The 23,557-nt window shown below is 39.8% G+C and overlaps 3 protein-coding genes across 6 annotated transcripts; all 3 read left to right on the forward strand.

Moving 5' to 3' along the window:
• The first annotated feature begins 203 nt into the window (after positions 1–203).
• LOC103400896 (E3 ubiquitin-protein ligase RSL1-like) lies at positions 204–1,827 on the forward strand. The gene is made up of 2 exons (XM_029093592.2): positions 204–1,427; positions 1,602–1,827. The coding sequence occupies exons 1-2, from the start codon at positions 412–414 to the stop codon at positions 1,678–1,680; spliced, it is 1,095 nt and encodes a 364-aa protein (XP_028949425.1). The 5' UTR covers positions 204–411; the 3' UTR covers positions 1,681–1,827.
• Positions 1,828–5,689: 3,862 nt separating this feature from the next.
• LOC103400897 (E3 ubiquitin-protein ligase RSL1-like) lies at positions 5,690–8,048 on the forward strand. The gene is made up of 2 exons (XM_008339581.4): positions 5,690–6,792; positions 7,822–8,048. The coding sequence occupies exons 1-2, from the start codon at positions 5,894–5,896 to the stop codon at positions 7,904–7,906; spliced, it is 984 nt and encodes a 327-aa protein (XP_008337803.1). The 5' UTR covers positions 5,690–5,893; the 3' UTR covers positions 7,907–8,048.
• Positions 8,049–14,623: 6,575 nt separating this feature from the next.
• On the forward strand, positions 14,624–23,095 carry LOC103400892 (1-phosphatidylinositol-3-phosphate 5-kinase FAB1A-like). 4 transcript variants are annotated; one of them, XM_070813399.1, is made up of 12 exons: positions 14,624–15,033; positions 15,322–16,032; positions 16,404–17,126; positions 17,317–17,470; positions 17,638–17,982; positions 18,344–19,237; positions 19,336–19,667; positions 19,813–19,936; positions 20,028–20,195; positions 20,369–21,865; positions 21,956–22,222; positions 22,553–23,095. In XM_070813399.1, exons 2-12 carry the CDS (start codon positions 15,407–15,409, stop codon positions 22,868–22,870), a joined length of 5,448 nt encoding a protein of 1,815 aa, XP_070669500.1. In that variant the 5' UTR covers positions 14,624–15,033; positions 15,322–15,406; the 3' UTR covers positions 22,871–23,095. The 4 variants fall into 4 exon arrangements, with proteins under 4 accessions (XP_070669500.1, XP_070669499.1, XP_070669502.1 ...); XM_070813398.1 differs by having other exon boundaries at positions 14,654–15,033; positions 15,325–16,032; XM_070813401.1 differs by having other exon boundaries at positions 14,682–14,920.
• Positions 23,096–23,557: the final 462 nt, after the last annotated feature.

Here is a 23,557-nt window from a genome sequence, read left to right on the forward strand (position 1 = left end):
TGAACAGACGTGATTAGAGAATTCTCGAATCCTCACAAAGAGGATCCGGAGAGTTAGTCCTATGTTTTTCAGTGGCATAATGGTAATTCAAAACTGCCCAAAGGAAACGTTTAGGGAAGATATACTCTCTCCAAAAGGTTGACTTGATTATCGTCAATCTTCTTTTATTTTATTTTTTATAATCCTTAAATCTTATTGACGAAGGAAGTCCTATTCCTTACCGCTTATGGACTCTCTTCTTGTGTATAGATGAAGTTGATGATCCAGAATTCAGCCCTAGAAATTTCATCACATCACTCAGTCTTAACAATCAAACCTCACTATCTGTAATTATCCTCTTATTATTTCTTCACACTGCCACCTTAGTTAGATTCTTAATCTTAACCACTGAAAAGAGAGAGAGAGAGAGAGATGGGCAACAAACTTTGCACAGGAGAAAAGTTGGGCGGCAAAGTTTTCACAGGAAACAAACTGGGGAGCAAAGTTTTCACAGGAAAATACATAAGGGGTAAGCACATCTCCTTCGTGACCAAACATATAGTACTGCATACGAAAACAAAGACGAAGCAACATGAACATGTTGTTGATATTGATATTGATCCAACTTTTGTATGTGACTTGTGTGATGCGAAAAGTCATCTCGAAAACTCATTTAACATCAAGGGTTGTGCCCATTTTTACTGTCGAGAGTGCGTTGTTCAATACGTAGCGTCCAATCTCCAAAACAATGTCACATCCGCTGTTATGTGCCCTGTACAAGGCTGCACTGGCGCTCTAGACCCTGACTACTGTCGTCCAATCCTCCCAGACGACGTCTTTGATGGGTGGGGCAATGCCTTATGCGAATCTGCACTTGCGGATGAGAGTGATGATATCGATTCAACTTTTGTATGTGACTTCTGTGTTGAGCCAGTTGATCTAAAAGACTCCTTTAACATTAAGGGTTGCTCCCACTTTTACTGTCAAGACTGCATTGTTAAATTTGTAGCATCCAAGCTTGATGACAATGTATCTTCCATTACATGCCCTGCACAAGGCTGCACGGGCACATTAGAACTTGACTACTGCCGTCCTATCCTCCCAACCGACCTCTTTGATAGGTGGGGCAAGGCCATATGTGAATCTGTGGTTATCGGGCCTCAGAAGAAGTACTTATACTGTCCCTTCGTCGGGTGCTCTGCGCTGTTAATCCACGAGGGGCCAGAGGATACCAATCAGGCTCCGTGTCCTCATTGCAAAAGAGAGTTTTGCGCCAAGTGTAAGGTTCCTTGGCATACCGAATTCAATTGCTCCATGTTTCAGAAACTGAGAGATAAGGGCGAAGACGAGATGCTGGAAGAGCTTGCCAAGAATAAGAACTGGAGGAGATGTCCACGTTGCAGTTACTATGTTGAAAGAATAGATGGGTGCAGCTACATGAAATGCAGGTCAGTTAACTTCTCTGCTACTTCTAGATTAATTCCCTATCAGTTTTGGAATTAAATAACTTGAGTTATATCATTCAACTTACATAAATTTTAATATTTTATCTATTGGTGTATATATATTTGCCTGCCCTAATCTTCATTGATCATCAAAGTTGGTTACTATTATTGTTGCAGGTGCGGGTTTGCTTTCTGTTACAGTTGTGGAATTCAGGCTGTCGAACATACCCGTTATTGTCAAAGCTGTAAGAAATAGTCCTAATTGTTTGCTCATGAGCCGATCTTACTGCAATATTATGGAGTTTGTTGCAGGTTGGATTCTAGGAATTAGATCATTGTGCTGTTTGTTTATACTCAGATGTGTAATATCTATTTGCATCAATATTACTCAAGTTCGAATCTCCCTCTTTGTAGTTGCTAGTTAATTTGCGGTTGCATCGCCGATGCTACGCGTTTTAAGTTTTCTGTTCAGAACCGTTACTGTTCCACCATAATCTAACCGAGAGAGAGAGAGAGAGAGAGAGAGAGAGAGAGAGAGAGAGAGATGGGCACAGGAGTAAAGTTTGGCAGCAAAACATTTGTATGTGACTTGTGTGATGAGAAAATTCATCTCGAAAACTCATTCAACATCAAGGGTTGCACCCATTTTTACTGTTGAGAGTGCGTACTTCAATATGCAGGGTCCAATCTCCAAAACGATATCACATCCATTATTATGTGCCTTAAATAAGGCTGCACTGGCGTGCTAGAGCTTAACTAATGTCATCCTATCTTCTCAAACGACGTCGTTGATAGGTAAGGTAAGATCTTATGTGAATTTGTGGTTATTATGGATCAAACAATTAATCCCACAACAGACATAAATCGATCCAAGTTCTGTATTTTATAATACAAAAAGAGAAAATTGAAAATTCATTTCTCATTTTGAATGGGTGAAATATAGTTAGTCCAAATATCAAAAGTAGTATTTAAATAATTTCGTTGCGTGCACAGTAAGGAAGAGGAGGAAAGTGAAATAGGAGAGAGAAACAGAGTATCCAAAAGCCTCCCAATCTCTCTCAGTGAAAGCCAATGAGAAGAAGAAACAAAGTTAATATGGAGAACCCACCGTCGTCTCACTCTCACATCCACATCATCGACATGGAAGACGACGCCTTCTGTGCAGGTCAGTTTTTATCTGCTATGTTTCTTCATTTGGTTGTTGGAATTACTACTCGAAGTACAACTTTCATTGTTTGTTTCTGATGTAATCGTATCACTTGGAATTGGATTGCTTTGCCATCCTTGTTTGTTGTGTAAATCTCCTGAGGTTGATTATGCTATCGTGTTCCATTCGCCATTGTTTTAAGTTAAGGTAAGAACCAGAGATGAGGGAAACTGCATTGGATTACAAAACCGAATAGTACCACTTCAGAAGGCATTGGAAACCATCTAAAAACAGCAATTGCTGACTCCCCGAAATTCACATGATTGAAAACCATCTACCTTTTTCGTTGTCATTGGAAACCATCTAATGCCATAACGAATCCCTAGTTGGAGGAATTGCTGGCTTTCTGGCACATCCGTTAAGGTTATATTCTCAAACAACAAATGAGTTTGAGCTAATGCTCCTATGTTTAGAATCCCTTGTCTTTGCTCTTCAAATTGGCCTGCGAAATGAGTAGTTCGGAGTTCTGATCAGGGAGTATGTAGAATAAGGCTGCCATGCCTTGATATGTTTTACTAGACTTGTCAAAAGAGTGAACGCAACTGTGACGTTAGATGGACAGGATACCTGGCATAGTTGCTCTGCTCAGCTTCACTTGAAGCGTTACTGTTTGATTACGTTCAAAAGGACGAGATAGGACGTCAATCCTTTCTTAAACTTCCCAGTTCTTTTAGGTGCAAAATTTAAACTTGAATTTTCTTCGTTTAAATGACCAGTCTATTAACTAAAATTTAAATTTACCGCATATATACAGACAATTATTCCACTTTTTAGAGATTGATATAGGCACACCCCATTGCTTTGCCGACATTTGACCTGTAGTTACAAATTACTCAACTCTATTTCAACTTGTTTCGTTCAGTAAATTCTTGAATGCACTTCGAATTTCTGTTTATTTGTGTTGGTTACAGGTGCAGAACTACTTTCTGCTACAAATTAATGTGGAGACGTCTTAAAGGTAAGTCATAACTGTCCCAGGTGAAAGGAGATTTGACGTGCTCTATAATCTAGATTACGATGGTACTTCAAATATGGTAGTTTATCAATGTATGTCGAAGAAAGTTTTAGAGCGCCAGAAGATGGTTTAAACCAACACTAATCTGGATTGCAGACATTTGACTTGAAAGTTTACATATATGGTTTGGATGTATCTTCGATTCACTTTTAATTTCTAAGCAGTTGTAAAGTTTACTTTCAGGTGTTTCCAAGGGCTCCCCATCACTCTATCCAGTCACGCGAAGGGAAGGTGATGAGTATATATATTTCTCCGGTTACATGTGAGAATCTCCCGTTCACTAGCCCTTTGGTATTTAGCGACGACACCAAGTTGAATGTAGTTAACTCTCAAGGCGACCCTCCATTTGGTCTATCAAAACTCAATCTAGTTTTCAACGACAAATCGTGCCGAAAACATACAAAATGATCAAAGACATTTCTAAGTGACCTCACCAACAAAAAACAGTGGGGCATGGAAGAGGTTTGTTTTGGTCAAAAAGCAGTGGTGAAGGAAGAACCTCCCACTGCAACCTAAGGAACCGAAGCCCCTCCGCTTTAACTGGGCCGGATTGTCACTTGTCACCGCCAAAATTACCAGAATGCCCTATATTTGCTGCACTCTATCTGCATGCATGCATGCATCAGTTGGAGAGATTTTGGAGCCAACTTTGCGGCATTTTTTAAAGCTCATTGAAATATCTGTAACGTTCTACAGTCAACAGGAATTTTTTTTGAAATCATGGTGACATGGACCAATCACTGGTTGACACCAGTGCACAAAAGGGTAATATACTCTTGATTTGTAAAAGCCTACAACAGCCGTTTCTGTTGTAGTTTGCGAGTCTTAAAATTAATTCTCTTCTTTTGGTTGCACATTACTGCTTTTAACTGCTGCTTCTACTCCCGTGGCTTCTTTTCTATATTATTTTTTATACAAGAGATATCGACGAAAGGGGATTTTGAACAAGAGGACTTTGGTTAAGGTAAACTCTCTTCCCATTTGGGCTACAAGTTCCTTGCAACTTCTCTTTTGTGTGCGTTCCGTTGTCGCGCTTCAAAATCAATCCCATCAGTCGGGTTAGATGCAAGATAATGTGATCAATATGTTAATCCGTAAGTTAAGTTTAGCTGCTATTTAGATGACGTTCTTCTAATTTCTTGCTGCAAAGTTTTCATAAATTCAAACCATTCCTATCAGCCGGGTTTGATGCAAGATAATGTGATCAGTACGTAGCAAATGCACCCCAAAGGAAAATTACTCTGATTCCTTACCGATGATGAACTCTCCAATTGTGTGTATAATGAAGTTGATGTTCCACCTAACCTAGAGAGAGAGAGAGAGAGAGAGAGAGAGAGAGAGAGAGATGGGCACAGAAGTAGAGTTTGGCAGCAAAATTTTTACAGGAAAACACATAAATTAAAGGGTAAGCTTAAGCACATCCCCTCCTCTATCACCAAACACGCAGTACTACATACAAAAAAGAAAAAAGAAAAATAAGGAACATGAACATGATGTTGATATTTATATTGATCCAACATTTGTGTGTGACGTGTGATGAAGAAATTCATCTCAAAAACTCATTCAACATTGGGTGTGAATCTATAGGTCTATCTATTATATATATATATATATATATATATATGCATGATCCATAATAAATGATTGCTGATACTTTAGATTTCAAAAAGGGTTCGAAAACATATTAATTCTAATTCAGATGGAGAAGTGCATTGGAGTACGGAGTATACTGTGTGTCGAAATTTACGTATAGTAATGTACATCTTTTACCAAAAACAAGTCACTTGTGGATATTATTAGAGGTTTGTGCAACTCTAGTGCAGTCCATTTTTCACTCCGCAAGGATCAAGATCAAATGAACATTCATTCTCTTTCTGGTGTGCTCATTTTTATTGTCTATAGTATGTGTGGTTATCATTTTTATCTTCTTAAATGACGTCGTTAATAGGTGGGATAAGGCCTTATTTGAATCTATGGTTGATGGATCAAACAATCAATCTTACTAAAGATATAAATCGATCCAAGTTCTGTATTTTATAATGCAAAATAAGAAAATTGAAAGTTCATCTCTCATTTTTGAAGAGCTGAAATATGGTTAGTCCAAATATCAAACGTATCTCGAAATATTTTCCAAAATAGCGTGTACAGTAAGGAAGGGGAGGAAAGTGAAATTGGAGAGAGAGGCGGAGCATCCAAAAGCGTCAGTCTCTGTTAGTGACGCTGACAGCCAATGAGAAGAAGCTACAGATGGAGAACCCACTGTCGTCTCACTCCCACATCCCCAATTTTGACATGGAAGACGACGCTGTCAGCTTCACACCCACTTCGCGGACTCCCTCAACCATCCCCATCAACGTCGACGACGACGACGACGGAGACGGAGACCTCCGATCGATCACGGCTTCTCTGCTCAAATCAGCTCCCAAGCCCACCGAAGCAAGTAACTTTATCGACCTCTCTGAAGAAACCCTAGACTTCTACGACGGCGACGACGAGCTCAGAATTCTTAGGTTTAAACCATCCAACACTCCCTTCGGAAAGCGAAGAAAAAAAACCTTTTCTGATTTTTCCGTGACTGAATCTGGGCAATCTTCAAATTCTAAAAGTGTCCCAGATTTCGTTTGTGAAATCTGCGTCGATCACAAGTCGGGAATCGATTTGTTTCGGATCGAAAACTGCAGCCATGGTTACTGTACTGATTGTATGGTTAAGTACGTGGCCTCAAAGCTTCAAGAGAACATTACCAGCATTAGGTGCCCTGTTCCTGATTGTATAGGGCTGCTGGAACCCGAGTATTGCCGGCCGATTCTGCCTCCGGAGGTGTTTGATCGCTGGGGAACTGCTATGTGTGAGGCTGTGATTCTTGGGTCAGAGAAATTTTACTGCCCATATAAGGATTGCTCTGCAATGTTGATTGATGATGGGTCAGAGGTGGTGAGGCAATCGGAGTGTCCTAATTGCTGGAGAATGTTCTGTGCTCATTGTAAGGTTCCTTGGCACGAGGGGATTGAATGCGAGGAGTTTGTAAAGTTGAATAAGGAGGATATCATGTTGATGAACCTTGCGCAGAAGAAACAATGGCGAAGATGCCCCAACTGTAGGTTCTATGTGGAAAAATCGGTGGGTTGCATGTTCATGATGTGCAGGTTAGTTTTTGTCTGCTATGTTTCTTAAATTGTTTGTTGGAATTACTACTTGGTTATTCATTTGCTGTAAAAATTCCATCGTTTGCTTCTGATATAATCGAATCGCTTGGAATTGGATTGCTTTGCCTTCCTTGTTTGTTGTGTAAATCTCCTGAGGCTGATTATGTTATCGTGTTCTGCTCGTTATTGTTTGAAGTTAGATAAGAACCAGAGATGAGGGAAGCTGCATTGGATAAACCAAACCAATTAGTACACTTCAGGAGGCATATACGCATACCATTTGCACAAAATTTTATATAAAGCACCAACAATGTAAAGTTGATTTCTAACTTATTTCTTTCATTGAACCTCTAAAAACAGCAATTGCTGACACCCCGAAATTTACATGATTGAAAACCATCTACCTTTGTTGTTGTCATTGGAAACCATCTACCCTTGAGTACCTTTACAATACAATAACGAATCCCTAGTTGGAGGAATTGTTGGCATTCTGGCACCTCCGGTAAGGTTACATTCTCAAATAACAAAGGAGTTTGAGCTAATTTCCTATCTGTAGAATCCTTTGTCTTTGCTCTTCAAATTGGCCTGTGAAATGATGAGTAATCTGGAGTTCTGATGAGGGAGTATGTAGATATAAGCTGCCATGACTTGATACATTTTACTAGATTTGTGTATAGAGTGAACACAACTGTGACGGTAGATGGACAGAATAACTGGCATAGTTTCTCTGCTCAGCTTCATTTGAAGCGTTACTGTTTGATTATTCAGATCAGAACTTCCCAGTTCTTTTAGGTGCAAAATTTAAACTTGAATTTTCTTCGTTTAAATGACCAGTCTATTAACTAAAATTTAAATTTACCGCATATATACGGACAAGTATTCCACTTTTTAGAGATTGATATAGGCACACCCCATTGCTCTGCCGACATTTGACCTGTAATTACAAATTACTCAACACTATTTCAACTTGTTTCGTTCGGTAAATTCTTGAATGCACTTTGAATTTCTGCTTATTGGTGTTGATTACAGGTGCAGAACTGCTTTCTGCTACAACTGTGGAGACCTTATGAACAACAATCATACCCACAATTGTCGCAGGAGTAACAGGAATTGACTTGCTCTAAAATGTACTTCAAGTGTTATAATTTATCAATGTATATCGAAGAAGGTTTTAGAGCGCCAGAAGACAGTTTAAACCAACACAAATCTGGATTGCAGACATTTGTTGATAAATAAACAAGTGGCTTGAAACTTTACATATTTGCTTTCTTATTAGAATGCATTTCAACAAAATTTACTTAAAAAGATTTTTGGTTAGACATATTTGCAAATCATCAGATAAGTTCCACTTTGTGTATCTTCGTCTTCTAGGACGGCCAAGGTTTTCCATGGAACAGAGATGGGGTTATAATCGTCCATATCTCCACGCTCTTATACTCCACAGTTTTCGTAGTTCCAGTGAGTTTTCGGTTTGGACATATCTTCAATTCGCTTTTAACTTCTAAGCAGTTGTAAAGTTAACTTTCAGGTGTTTCCAACATCTCCCATCCTCTCCCCATCACCCTATCAAGTCACGCGAAGGGAAGGTGATGAGGATATTTCTCCGGTTGCATACTTGCATGTAAGAATCTCCCGTTCACCAGCCCTTTGTTATTTAGCGACGCCACCAAGTTTAATGTAGTTAACTCCCAAGGCGACCCTCCATTTGGTCCATCAAAACTCAATCTCGTTTTCCACTGCAAATCGTGCAAAAAAACATACAAAACGATCAAAGATCAATATGTCCAAGTGTTGTCTGTTTCAATGCTATGCTATACGTCGTCCACTCATATTGTAACACTCAAAGTTTTCTTCAAATTTTGATTTTGATTGAAGCCGAACTAAATCGACCTCAACAAGCAATGCACATGCATATTTGAGCTAGTAATTGAATGACCAAAGTATCCCTGACCAACAAAAAACAGGGGGCATGGAAAATGTTTGTTTTGGTCAACAAGGACGTGGTGAAGGAAGAACCTCCGACTACAAGTCTACAACCAGAGGAACCGAAACCCCTCCGCTTTAACTGGGGCGGATGGTCACTCGTCACCGCCAAAATTACGAGAATGCCCTACATTTGCTGCACTGCATCTGCATGCATGCATGCGTGCATCGGTTGGAGATATTTTGGAGCTAACTTTGCGGCATTTTTGAAAGCTCATTGAAATATCTGTAACGTTCTACAGTCAACAGGAATTTTTTTTTGATATCATGGTGACATGGACCAATCACTGGTTGACACCAGTGCATAAAAGGGTAATATATTCTCGATTTGTAAAAGCCTATAAGGGCGGTTTCTGTTGTGATTTGTGAGTCTTATTAGTTTTCTTTTTTTGGTTGTACATTACTGCTTCTCTTATCTTGGCTTCTTTTCTATGTTTTTTTGGGTAAAGTACAAAAAACTATGGTCTTACGACACTTTTATACCTCATCTTTCTAAAATGACAATGTCATATACCTTATTTTACGAATTTGTGTCAATGTCATACCTCCGTCAATTTTTCTGTTAGTTTCTATGTTAAGTGCTGACGTGGCTTAAATAAATTAATAAAATATTAAAAAATTAATTAAATATTATAATTAAATATAATATTATAAAATATAAAAAAATTAAGAATAAAAAAAAACAAAAAAAATTTAAAATGGCCTAGGGTGCGGGCCTTTTCCTCCACCCGCACCAAGCTTATTCTTCTCTTCGACATCCACCAAACCCAGAAACCTTCCTCCACCCATCCCCCAAACCTTCCCCAACCCACCTCCATCCTCCACATCTTCCCTTCCCCTACCTCTTCCTATCCTTTTCGAACCCAAACTATAACCCTAATTCCCCATTTTCAAACAGAAGCCCTCGACCCCATCGCTCTGATTCTCTCACAGAACCCTAACCCAGATCAGCATCCAGTCCCCTTGAGGTTCGCCACCGAGAGTTACTGCATGGAGAGATGACCTAGATACAGAGCCTACACGGAACTCAGGGAATCACAACTAAGGAGGAAATACATGAGCCCAGAAGAGTCCAAAGAACCCGAATCGAAACTAACCCCATTGAAGAAACAAGTCAAATTTCAGACCCATCTGATCAATTCGCAAAAAGGGTCTTTCGTTCTCGCTTAATCGATGCTTGATTTCTCAGTCGTGCTGCGGAAAGAGAACCACAAGCCGTCGTCGAGGCTTCCGTCGATGCAGGAGATAACTTCGCCAGCGAAGAGTTGGGCGAAAGAGGTGGACGGGGCTCTGTCGAATTCAAGGGGGAGTAAATCGGCGATCGCGGGAAAGAAGAGGTACAACCCACCCTCTCTTTCTCCTCTCTCGCTAAACACCTGCACCCCCAAAACCCAGAAACCCTTCCCACCCGTCTCCACCACAACCTTCCTCCACCATCATCTCTCTCATCTCTGTCTCCTCAGTGGCCCGAAAATTGACAAAACGTCGACACTTTTTCTCCCCAATGCCAGGAACTCCCTATCCACGAAGCTATTGTGCGTCCTACAGTTGGTAATTCCGAAGCTTGGATTCTCCGCCACCAAAAACCCGTCATCATCATCCTTGAGCTGGAGATGAAGCACATGTTCGTTACTCGCCACATCAGAATCCGACGATGTCCATGCCTGAGTGGTACACACTCATCTGGGAGCAGAATCCGGTGATGTATGACTCACTCATCAGCGACCCAGCGTTCTCGAACGCGTCGAAGATTTTTCGATCGTCGCAGTTCAAAATGAGCAAGGTGCATGAAGAGCTGCAAGTAGCCCAGATAAAGAGATAAGAGAGAAAGGAGAGAGAATGTGGTGGAGGAAGGTTGGGGGGACGGGTGGGCAAGGTTGGGGTTTTCTGTTTGAAAATGGGGAATTAGGGTTTGGGTTTGGGTTCAAAAGGGATGGGAAAAGTTAGGGGAAGGGAAGATGTGGGGGATGGGGGTGGGTTGGGGAAGGTTGGGGGGACGGGGAAGAGTTTAGGGGTTGTCGAAGAGAAGAAGAAGGTTGGTGCGGGTGGAGGAAATGGGAGGCCCGCATCTCCAGGGGAAGGGAAGAGGTGGGGGATGGAGGTAGGTTGGGGAAGGTTTAGGGGATGGGTGGAGGAAGGTTTCAGGGTTTGGTGGTTGTCTAAGAGAAGAAGGTTGGTGCGGGTGGAGGAAAGGGGAGGCCTGCACCCTAGGCTATTTTAATTTTTTTTTGTTTTTTTTATTCTTAATTTTTTTATAATATTTTATTTAATTATAATATTTAATAATTAATAATTAATTAATTTTTTAATATTTTATTAATTTATTTAAGCCACGTCAGCACTTAACAGAGAAACTAACAGAAAAACTGACGGAGGTATAACATTGACACAAATTCGTAAGATGAGGTATGACATTGTCATTTTAAAAAGATGAGGTATGAAAATGTCGTGAGAGCAATAGTTGAGGTAATTTTTTGTACTTTACCCTTCTTTTTTATACAAGTGATATCGAAAAAAGAGGATTTGAACATAGGACTTTGGTTAAGGTAAACGCTCTTCACCATTTTGAACTACGAGATCCTTGCTACTTCTCTTATGCAGTAGTCTCTGTATAGAGTTGAGTGCGAAATCACACTTCTTGTTACTGATTCTCGTGTGTGTGTGTGTGTGTGTGATGCAAAGTTTTACATAAATCTGTATGTTGGTTGCTCGAATCTATGATTGGGGTTACGTTGCTGTTAAATTTAAGTTCTTTTGACACTTTATTACAAAGTTGTTTAATTTTTAAACCATGTGTGACTGTTAAATTCATCTGCAGCAGCCAAGTCTTTAAGCAGATTCATCTCCACTTTTCATGAAGTTTTAGGTGGAGCCAGCATCAAATGACCAGAAGTTCTTCGTAGGCTCAACAAACCAAAAGGAAGAAGAAAAAGAAGAAGAAGAACAAGAAGTAAAGCCGTTCCTGTTGATGATGGACAAGTACATAAATCAAAATTTCAGTTCCCCATCGTGGTCGCATGTCGATGTGAAGGAAATACCATATTGGGCATGTTGCGGATCTGAGCAACCGAATAAAGCGCTTCTTGGTTTCAGTAGTTGCCGTGGATGAACATGAGGACACTAGTTCACCTACGTATCTGACTAATTCATACAACAGTTTGGAGAGCTGGGTTGCTCAAGATGTTTCATCTATTCTTCAAGATTTTGAGCCAGATGCACAAGATGGTGGAAAAAGCTGCGAAGTTCAAAATATGGGCATGCAATATGGTGTGGATGGAAACATGGTGAGAACATCTCTTCCCTCCATTGCACCAGAAAATGTGGGATGCAGTAGCTTTGAACCACCCATCTTCCCGGGATTCAACGGAGATTTTGAAACCCTTTCTCCAATTTCTCAAGTGTGGCCTCTTCAATCTTATGAGGGCGTTCCTTCTGCTATTATTCCTGGTATAGGAGAACACCAAATGGGCAGCTTTGGCATGAACAGAGACTATGGGGATAATGACATTTATTCCATTGCAAGCGATCACAACAACCCGGCTGCTTTAGTCTCCACTGAGGTATCAATCTGCGATCACTGACAAATTTAATGTTTTTAGCTGCAGATGCTAGTTCATTCACTTGTATTTGGGATGTAAGGTATTTATATTTTTGGTGAGTGAAATGCTTTTACAATTGTTTGCTTGTGTAATATAGAAGGGAATGCATGACGTAGGAAATTATCCTTTGCCTTCTTTCTCTTCTGCTCCTCGTATGCCTGGATTGCAGACTTTACCACAGGTACTTATCCTGGATCCACTTTTCTCTTGGATTAGTTAATTGAAGGTTGTGATTCATGTCGAATTTTGAGTCTGGACAGATGACTGTCATTAATTTTCTCAGTTATAAACAGTAGAGCAGGTACTCTATCTAGCAGGCATTACAGAAACTCTACGCCGAGTCTTTAGTATTCTCTTATTTACTACTCGTAAACATTAGGCATAATACTGTCACCCATTATTACTACGAAACTGAAAAAGACCTCATACACCCTAAAAAAGGAACCGCCCCAGATTTTCTTGTGTGCTAAGAAATAAGAACAAACTCGATGATTTTTTGTAACAAGTGAATCTCTGTCAGGTCAAGAATGGTTTGCCGCAGTTGCCATCAATCGGTCAAGCAGCTGACATTTCCTTCGACGAAACTGCTTTAGAACAAGTAGTGAAGCTGATCGAATCGGACGGGAACAAGGCAATGCAGCATCTCCAAAGCAAAGGCTTCTACCTCATGCCAGTTGCTCTTGCTGATGCCATTTCCACAGCAACGGAATCGTCTTCATCGCCGCCAGCTCCCGTTTCTGATGATTGGCAGAAGAAGAAAACCGGTTTTGCCGGTGTTGCTCACAATAACAGCAGCAGTAGCAGTAACAGCAGCAGCTCACCTAATAAGGTCCAACGATAAGTCGACAACAAATTGGATTAGTTACTACTTCATGAATTTTATTTTATTTTTTTCTTTTTCGATGACCTTTGTTTTTAAATTATAAAATAAAATAAAAAAATAAAAACTAATTTCTGAGGTTTTTGTTTTGTTTTGTGGAACATGGTAGATAGAGATTAGTACTTTCATGACATGGAACTACTTGACTTGGAAACATGGTAGCTGGATCAGTTCAATCACGTGCCCTTGCTAAATAAAGTTTTTTCCACAAGATGATATATGTTTTGAACTATTCTAACCAATGAAGGGGTATTCGATCTTAATTGTAAAAACCAAAAGGAACAAGCAGATACACTATCTTAATCAACTGACCTAACTCACATCTGTAAACTAATTCTTAAATCATTTAACTAACTGACATAACTCGCACACGTAAACTAATTCTTATGTCATTTGTCTTCATTTTCATTGCAAGGTCATTAATTCAAATACTTAATCTTTACCATTCCAGTTTTTTTTTTTTTTTTTTTTTTTTTTTTTTTTTGAAAAATCAAACTCAATAATTGAAGTTATCCACACAATTTTGAAAAACTTCCTAAGATTTGATATCTCTTTGTTAAATCTTTATTCATTTCCTTTAGATTTAATTCGACATTATCCTTTTATCTTCACATGCACTCCTACTACTACTAGATAATTTCTATGAATTATCATGTCTCATGATAATTATTTACTACAAAAGAAAAAGGTCAGCACTCAACACTCAGCATGGAGAATAAAGCTAAAAATAAAAAACAATAATATTATTTCATGAATAAAAAAAATTTATATACAAATTGTCAAGGTTAAAATAATCTTAAGCTTAGATATGTTTGTGGTTAAAATAAAATTGACAAATAGAAATTAAAGTAGAATGTAAGTTGAAATTGTCATGAAAAAAGAAATAATCTTGCTCACCAGTCTTCAATGAATCTCTCACCTCTCTTTAATAACTAACCATTCTGTTTATCATCATTTGATGAATTTAAATTTTAAAATATGTGAAAATTTAAATTCATATAACACAAATAAAATCGGGCATTATAAACGGGAAAGTAACTTTACTGCTAAACATTTCAGCAGGAATTCTTGCTTACACCCAATCTCGAATAAACACGTGTCCATCCAAAATTAAATATAAGCAGGAGCTCTACTGAAATTTCAGCAGCGAAGTCTTTGTTCTTATAACGGTACCACCGTACGACCGCGTGGGGGCGGTGATGTAAATACACTCGGTCAGAAATCATTTAATAAATCGGTGATCTTTGTAGTAGGAGGCAAAAATGCGGGAATTACAGTTACAGTTACAGTTACAGGTGGCGGTTGACGTTTCCACCTTTCTGTGTCTTTCCTGCTTTTTAATTTACCTTTTTTGCGTGGCATGGCTTCTATAATATTTATTTTTTTTATAAAATATAATATAATTGTTACAGATAATACAATACAACAGGTTTGCTGTTGTATGAACAATTTTATTCCGAAAATAGAACCCATATAAAATTGCAAATATTCTGCATATAAGACGGCCTTACAGTTTCTGGTGGGGTCTGTCGGAGATTCTGTGCCTTGTGGTCTGATTGTGAATAGGGTTTTGGTTTTTGGGGCAATTTGCACAGAGACGTATTGCAATTGAAGAAGAAAGAAAAGCACTTTTGCTTGTGGAGGATTCAGGTTCTGGGAATTTCTGGTGATCTCTCAGAAACCCAATTGGCAAAATCTCTTAAATTTGCGAATGCACTTAAATCTGGGGACTTTGGCCAAATGGGGTTTTGAATTTGCTGCTTCCAACTTTTAATTTTGGTAAATTTTTGCTGCTTTTCTTGTATACCATGAGAAATGAAGCTTAAAGTTGTGTTTTTTTGCATGCAACCCTGTTGCTAGCTGAAAGATTGATGCTTTCTTGAACTCTCAGCTTGAATTTTGTGTTTTTGAATTGAATTTTGTGATTGTGATTGAATTATGAGTTCGGACGGCATTTTGTATGTGTGCATTTCAGTTTCGATGAGCTTTTGAGTTCCAAATTCGTAGAGCTTTGATGTGGTTTGGCGTCTTTTCAAATTTTTAGCTTATTTGGATTCTATTTGTTAGCAGGTGATTTAGTTGCAATTCTGTTTAGGGAGAGCATACAATTATGACCTGTCATCATGAGAGGGCTCCGGTGGGATAGTTGTGAATGGGCACCCCCGACAACAAACTCTCCGAGTTAGTTGACGTATTCAAGTCTTGGATTCCCAGGAGGTCCGAGCCGCCCAATGTGTCCAGGGACTTTTGGATGCCTGATCAGAGCTGTAGGGTATGTTATGACTGTGACTCTCAGTTCACAATATTTAACCGAAGGCATCATTGTCGACTTTGTGGCCGAGTTTTCTGTGCCAAGTGTACTGCAAACTCTATTCCTGCGGTGTCCGATGAGCCAAGGGTTGGAAGGGAAGATTGGGAGCGGATTAGGGTCTGTAATTATTGCTTCGAGCAATGGGAGCAAGGGGGAGCCGCACCCAATAATGCTGCCACCCCCGCAGCCAGCCCTGGTCTCAGTCCATCACAATCCGTGACAAGTTTGGCAAGCACCAAGTCCAGCTGCACCTGCCACAGCAGCAGCAGCACTATTGGTTCTACCCCTTACTCGACTGGACCTTACCAGCGTGTGCCATATAGTTCTGGTCAGAGCCCTAGTCAATCATCTTCCGAAATTTATTCAGTTCCGGTACAGCAAGACATTGTGACATCGCAGATGAGCATTAGTTCTGATGTAGCCATGGCTGAGCCGTCTCCAAATCTATATGGCTTTTGTATGAACAGGTATCTCCTGCTCTCACTGAATACTTTTTCGGTGTACTTCACAGATTGATAGAGCATTATCTTCTTTAGTTTCATATAAGTTTTGAAGTTTCATTATAAGGTATTTGTGTACGTGTGAATAAAGGATACAAATCTGGATTGGAAGGTGAATAAAGAGTTTGTGTTTACATGAAATATCTTTTCAGACATTCTTTCTTCATTCAATGTTAATGTTGCGTGTGAGTATGCGATACATGTCGGGTCATATAAATGAATTTTGAATTTATGTTTCTATCCATGATTATTCATTCAAGTTCCCATATCTCATATCCTTATATTTGGCTCTTTATAACGTAATCCATTGCTTGTTTTTACTTATCATCTGATACCAGGAGTGATGATGAGGATGATGACTATGGAGTTTATCGTTTAGATTCAGAACCAAGTCATATCTCTCATGGCAATGACTATTATGGTGCAGTCACTATTGAGGAATTTGCTAGCGTCTATGGACCCCAGAATGTGCATCTTGACGGAGATAACACGAGTTCCTTATTATCTGGGAGTTTTGATACACAGGATGTAGTGGGAATTCAGAAAATTGAGGAAGAACAATATGAACACGATATCGGTGATGAATGTGGAACTTCTGCATATGACCTGCAAAGCACGAATACCGAACCTGTGGATTTCGAGAACAATGGGCTACTTTGGCTCCCTCCGGAGCCTGAGGATGAAGAAGATGAGAGAGAAGCTGTCTTATTTGATGACGACGATTATGATGGTGGTGGTGCAGGGGAGTGGGGATATCTGGGTTCTTCAAATGGCATTGGTAATGGGGAGTGTCGTACGAGGGAGAAATCAATTGAGGAGCACAGGAAGGCAATGAAGAATGTGGTGGAAGGTCATTTTAGGGCTTTGGTATCTCAGCTTTTGCAGGTTGAAAACCTACCACGGGGTGATGAAGGCAACAATGAGAGCTGGTTGGACATAATTACTTCGTTGTCTTGGGAAGCTGCCATGCTTCTCAAGCCAGATATGAGCAAGGGTGGAGGAATGGACCCTGGGGGATACGTGAAGGTTAAATGTATAGCTTGCGGGCGTCGAATTGATAGGTAAATCTTTTTTATCTAAAGTTTATTCTTTCACCATTCAGTGCAGTGTGAGGCATATTCCTGTGCAGTATTATTTCAGTAAACCAAATTTAGAATGGTTCCTAAACTTTTATATTATATCTATGTTCTGTTATGTGCAAAAATTATGCAAGCCATTAGTTTTGACAGTTTTTCATTTCATTTTGTTCAGTACGGTGGTAAAAGGAGTTGTTTGTAAGAAAAATGTGGCTCATCGGCGAATGACATCACAAATAGAAAAACCACGCTTTTTAATCCTTGGAGGAGCTTTGGAATATCAGCGTGTTTCAAACCTCTTGTCAAGTTTTGATACTTTGTTGCAGCAGGTTCTTTTTACCTATTCCGTTTAATTGTGTTATAAGTTAAAGCTTTGAATTTGTAGGATTTTGATAAGCGATTAAACCCTGCCTATGTGTTCTATCACACAGTTATCTTTTCTATTGATTTAGCAGTCTTGGATGTTTCTTCTTTTGATGGACTATCCCTTTTTTAGGAAATGGATCATCTGAAAATGGCAGTTGCAAAGATAGACTCACATCACCCTAATGTCCTTTTGGTGGAGAAGTCTGTATCTCGGTATGCTCAAGATTACCTTCTTGCAAAGGACATCTCACTTGTTCTGAATATTAAGAGGCCACTTTTAGAGCGAATAGCCCGCTGCACTGGGGCACAAATAGTCCCTTCAATAGATCATCTCACATCACCAAAACTAGGGTTTTGTGACATGTTCAATGTGAAGAAGTTTCTTGAAGTGCATGGCAGTGCTGGGCAAGGTGGGAAGAAATTGACAAAGACTCTGATGTTCTTCGAAGGTTGCCCGAAGCCCTTGGGTGTTACCGTAAGTCCTGAATATATACACATCAACACAGACTTTGTTGAGCATTAACTGGCACATTTTGGTGTCTTGTCAAATTTGTAGGCTAGGACTTATTGTTATTTGTATTTTCACTTATTAACACGGTGGGAGAACAAAAGAAATAGCAAAGACAATGGAATTGTAATCAGGTTAATGAGGCCGCTGATCAAAGATATCTTCATTCGGAGTTGTTCTTAGCTTGGACTGGTGGATTGGGGACATTTGCATGACTGTTATAACATTTTTTGTATTAACTACTTTAGTAATTCCCTTTACTATGTATTTCGTTTAAACCCAAAAAGTCCAAAAAGTCATGTGTTAAGAAGGATTGGATTTGTTTCAGATAATGCTCCACGGTGCCAATGGGGATGAGTTGAAGAAGGTGAAACATGTTGTCCAATATGGAGTTTTTGCTGCTTATCACTTGGCTCTGGAGACTTCATTTTTAGCTGATGAAGGTGCTTCACTTCCAGAACTTCCTTTGAAGTCTGCGATTAATGTTGCATTACCCGATAAACCATCAAGTGTTGACAGGTCTATTTCCACCATACCTGGTTTTAGTGTCCCACCGGCTGGCATGCCTCAGGGTCCCAATGCTAGCAGTGAGCTACAGAAATCTTTTCAAGGGTTAATTACAGATAGCAATTCATCTACCACTAGTGGCCCCATTTTGAACCTGCAAGGTGCCGATTCAATTTGCTCATCTAAAGCTTGTTCTCAAGCTTTTCTCATAGAACATGCTTCGAGCTCTAAAGAATCTAGATCTCTCTTTACTTCCTTGTCTCCTCCCCAAGAGGATATCACAGAATCCTACCATAAAGAGCTCCCCTCAATATGTGCCTCTGAAAATAAAATTGATGTGGGTTCTAAAGATTCTTGCCTGGACAATTCAGCTCAGGCTGGGGAAGCTTTGGTCAACAATGGTTTAATCTCTAATTCTCTTGCCACCTCAGAGGCATTAGGACATGGTGGCGGTGCTTTAGCTGCAACTCTTGGTGAGACTCCAGAATTGACGTCCATAAAACATCATAGTGATAATCAGAATGAGGAGGTAGGATCTTCAAAGGAAGAGTTTCTGCCCTCACCTTCTGACCACCAAAGCATTTTGGTTTCCCTGTCAACACGTTGTGTGTGGAAGGGAACTGTCTGTGAACGGTCCCATCTGTGTCGAATCAAATATTACGGAAGTTTTGATAAGCCTTTGGGGAGGTTCTTACGAGATCATCTATTTGATCAGGTATTTTTATTTTCAATCATTACCTTTTGTTTTTGCTAATTTTATGTGGACAGATTTCAGCAATCTCATAAGATGAAGTTGTCATACTTCTTTATCAGAATTACCTTTGTCGTTCATGTGGGATGCCATCAGAAGCGCATGTTCATAGTTATACTCATAGACAAGGGAGCCTTACAATATCCGTTAAGAAGCTCCCAGAGATTTTGCTACCGGGGGAAAGGGAAGGAAAAATTTGGATGTGGCACAGGTGCTTGAAATGTCCTCGAACCAATGGCTTCCCTCCTGCAACTCGAAGAGTAGTCATGTCAGATGCTGCTTGGGGTTTGTCATTTGGGAAGTTTTTGGAGTTAAGCTTTTCAAATCATGCAGCTGCAAACAGAGTTGCAACTTGTGGTCATTCCCTTCACAGAGATTGTCTTCGGTTTTATGGGTATGCATTTTCACTTATGAACTGCGAACTTTTGCACCAACCTCAGTTTACCTTCTTTCTTCGTGTTGTTTAATTTCAGAGAAATGCATATGCTGTTTTATCAGTATGTTATTATCTTCTTATGCTATTGTTCTTACATGTACAGTTTCGGAAGAATGGTTGCTTGCTTCAGCTATGCCTCCATTCATGTTCATTCTGTTTATCTTCCACCACAAAAACTCGAATTTCACAATGATAATCAGGAATGGATACAAAAAGAAGCAGAGGAGGTGAGTTTATTATGTTTTATTTTTTATCTCAAAGTAGCAGGTGATTCTAAATTTATCAATGCTTATGAGATTATTGATCTTGTATTACTAGGTGGGTCATCGGGCAGAGCTTCTCTTTACTGAATTGCGCAATGCTCTTAATCATATTCTGGAGAAGAGACCAATTTCAGGGACAGCGGATGGTGGTAAGAAAGCACCTGAATCAAGTCAAATTGTAGAACTTGAAGAGATGCTTCAAAAGGAAAGAGAAGACTTTGAGGTAGTTTACGGGAATCACACCCCCTTTCTACATGCATTGTTTTTTTTTTTTCATCTGTTGGAGAAGGAAGTTTAGCCAACCCCACTTAGTGGGAAAAGGCTTTGTTGTTGTTGGAGAAGGAAGTTATATGTTTGCATTATTTGGTATCTCAATTGCGACATGACATTGTTTAGGAATCATTACGAAAAACGATGCATAAGGAGGTGAAGTTTGGCCAGCCTGCAATTGATATTCTCGAGATCAATAGATTAAGGAGGCAGTTGCTCTTTCACTCTTACATTTGGGATCAACACCTAATTCAGGCTGCCAGTTTAAGTAAAAAAAGTTTCCAGGAAGGTTTGAGCAGTTCCCTTCCAAAACTCAAGGAGAAACCTATCAGTTCTATGGAGAAGCTTGTCAACACAAATATAAATTCCATGCCAGGTAAAGGATTAAGTAGTAGTGATTCCTCTCTTCGGGAAACAAAGCCTGATGTAAGTATTTATCAAGGAGGAGATGTTGGCAGCTTTAGCCAGCCTGGAGGGGAGCAGAACAAAAATGAAATGGTTCAGGACCCGAATCATAGTAATGAGGCAAAAAATTTCACACCTTCCTCTGACAATTCCATTGATAAATCTGATCCATTGGAATCTGGAACAAGTGTACGAAGGACCCTCTCAGAAGGGAACGAGAGTCCAGTAGTGGCGAATTTATCTGATACCCTTGATGCAGCTTGGACTGGTGAAAGTCACCCAACAAGTACCATACCTAAAGAGAATGGCTACTCTCTACCTGATTCAACCTTTGTAAATTCTGCAACTGTGTTGAGAAAAGTTGAATCAAATTCAGATTTGCAAAATTGTGCTGTTGACCAAGCTGGGGTACAGGCAACTGCTCCAACTCATTCTCTTAGCTCTAAATCTCTCAAGGTGTTTGACAAAAATTATTCCTTTAATTCTCAAAAGATCATCATTGGTGAATACAATCCCGTCAATGTTCCAATGTTTCGGGAATTGGAAAGGCAAAGCCGTGCCAGACTGTTACTGCCCATTGGTGTTAATGACACTGTCATCCCTGTTTTTGACGATGAACCCACTAGTGTTATTGCATATGCACTTGTCTCGTCAGATTACCATTTGCAAATTTCCGAGTCTGAGAGACCAAGAGATGCTCTGGATAGTTCAGTCTCATTACCTCTTTTTGATTCCGCAAATCTTCTCTCACTTAGCTCTTTTGATGAGTCGCTTTCTGAGACCTACAGAAATCTTGGTTCTTCTGATGAGGGCATGTTATCTGTGTCACGGTCGCGGAGCTCTCAAGCTTTGGACTCACTTTTGTCAAAGGACATTCATGCTAGAGTTTCTTTTACAGATGGTGGCACCCTTGGGAAGGTGAAGTATACAGTGACATGTTACTACGCAACGCGGTTTGAGGCTTTGAGGAGGACGTGTTGCCCTTCTGAAATAGATTTCGTACGATCTCTTAGCCGTTGTAAGAAGTGGGGCGCCCAGGGTGGCAAGAGCAATGTTTTCTTTGCAAAAACCTTGGATGATCGGTTTATCATTAAACAAGTTACAAAGACAGAGCTGGAATCATTTATCAAGTTTGCACCGTCTTATTTCAAGTATTTGTCCGAGTCAATCAGTACTAGAAGCCCAACTTGCCTGGCAAAGATCCTGGGTATTTATCAGGTATTCTTCGTTTCTCTTGCTCTCACTAAAACGCCATAACTTTTCAGTTGTAAGTCTGACCCAATTTTTCATTTCTCTTTTGTCTTGAAGGTTTCGTCAAAGCATGGTAAAGCAGGGAAAGAGTCCAAGATGGATGTTTTAGTAATGGAGAATTTATTATTTAGACGGAATGTCACGCGGCTTTATGATCTGAAAGGATCTTCTCGATCACGTTATAATCCAGATACAAGTGGGAGCAATAAAGTTCTACTCGACCAGAACCTGATTGAAGCAATGCCAACTTCTCCAATTTTTGTGGGGAGCAAGGCAAAGCGGCTACTAGAGAGGGCTGTCTGGAATGATACTGCGTTCCTTGCTGTAAGTCCGATTTTAACTCCCTGTTTCCGCCTTAATGTTCCTCAGTAACCCTAATGTTTTCCAATCGGAAAATTCTGTGTGCACAAAGATTTTAACAAAAACCATTTTACGAATTGGTGCAATTTCTTGAATGGCATGGCACACATATCATACTACGATACTACCCTGCACCAGCCGATGCAGTGTGAGAAGAATGCATGTATTCTTTTTGTCGACACCTCCCTCCAAAAATCCAGTGTGATTGTTTTCGAGGCGGATTGATTAGATTTTGGTGTTTGATTATCATGGCATCCGTTGTTTACTAACATCTTGTCCTCTATTTTGCCACAGTCGATAGATGTCATGGACTACTCGTTACTGGTCGGCGTGGATGAGGAAAAGGATGAGCTAGTTCTGGGGATCATAGATTTTATGAGGCAATACACATGGGACAAGCACCTTGAAACTTGGGTGAAGACCTCAGGAATTCTCGGCGGAGCCAAGAACACGTCTCCAACCGTGATTTCTCCCCAGCAATACAAGAAACGATTCAGGAAAGCTATGACAACTTATTTCCTCATGGTACCCGATCAGTGGTCTCCCCTAACGATCGTTCCAAGCGGGTCGCAGTCTGACGTTGGTGAAGAAAATGCGCAAGATCCGACCTGAAACTGTGCTCTAGCCTGTGTATGTGTGAAGATTTTAGCTGAATAACTTTTACTTGTATACTTGAAGATGTGAGCTGAATGGAATAATGTCCAATACAAAGCTATAAAGCAGAATGACTCGTTCTTTTTCACATTTTCTCTCTTACATCCACTGTAATCTTTATTCAATAGTCTTTGTTTTTCGTTCTTTATAAGAGGTATAAAGAGGTAAAGAGCGTTTCGATTATTACCCGAGTGAAAATTAAGTTCTAAACTATTAGAAACTATTGATCTCCTTGTTGGATTCAAGGTTATTGCATCTAATCCTCCGTCAATTTAAGCAATGTGACTTGCACATGACGCATTTTAAAGGGGCCTACTGTCACTTTTTTGTCCATAAATCCTTACCATTGCAAATAGGCTTTAAATGTGACGCAGCACGAAGCAATGAAAGGGTTACCAACGTAATCCCTTGTAGAACAAAGTTACTAGAGTCCACCGGTTGATAGAAATCCCAAAGGATAATTTGATTAATTGATTGAAAGATGTCTAGATGATTACAAAGCCATGGCTTAAATAAGCCTTTTACAACCTTTTGGGAGACTCAAAAGACTTAAGGAATTAAAATGAAAATAACTGACATATAATAAAAACCCTTGAAACCCCAAAAGACTCAATTTATTAGTAGGCTACTGTTTTGATGACTTTC

Source organism: Malus domestica, chromosome 15 (genome assembly GCF_042453785.1).
Source record: "Malus domestica chromosome 15, GDT2T_hap1".
NCBI classification, from domain to species: Eukaryota; Viridiplantae; Streptophyta; class Magnoliopsida; order Rosales; family Rosaceae; genus Malus; species Malus domestica.

Coding starts and splice junctions, on each gene's coding strand:
- LOC103400896 (XM_029093592.2), top strand. CDS start 412: ATGGGCAACAAACTTTGCACAGGAGAAAAGTTGGGCGGCAAAGTTTTC. Junction 1,428..1,601: donor TGCAGCTACATGAAATGCAG/GTCAGTTAACTT, acceptor TTATTGTTGCAG/GTGCGGGTTTGCTTTCTGTT.
- LOC103400897 (XM_008339581.4), top strand. CDS start 5,894: ATGGAGAACCCACTGTCGTCTCACTCCCACATCCCCAATTTTGACATG. Junction 6,793..7,821: donor TGCATGTTCATGATGTGCAG/GTTAGTTTTTGT, acceptor TGTTGATTACAG/GTGCAGAACTGCTTTCTGCT.
- LOC103400892 (XM_070813399.1), top strand. CDS start 15,407: ATGGGCACCCCCGACAACAAACTCTCCGAGTTAGTTGACGTATTCAAG. Junction 19,668..19,812: donor GATTGTCTTCGGTTTTATGG/GTATGCATTTTC, acceptor TTACATGTACAG/TTTCGGAAGAATGGTTGCTT. Junction 21,866..21,955: donor AGATCCTGGGTATTTATCAG/GTATTCTTCGTT, acceptor TTTGTCTTGAAG/GTTTCGTCAAAGCATGGTAA.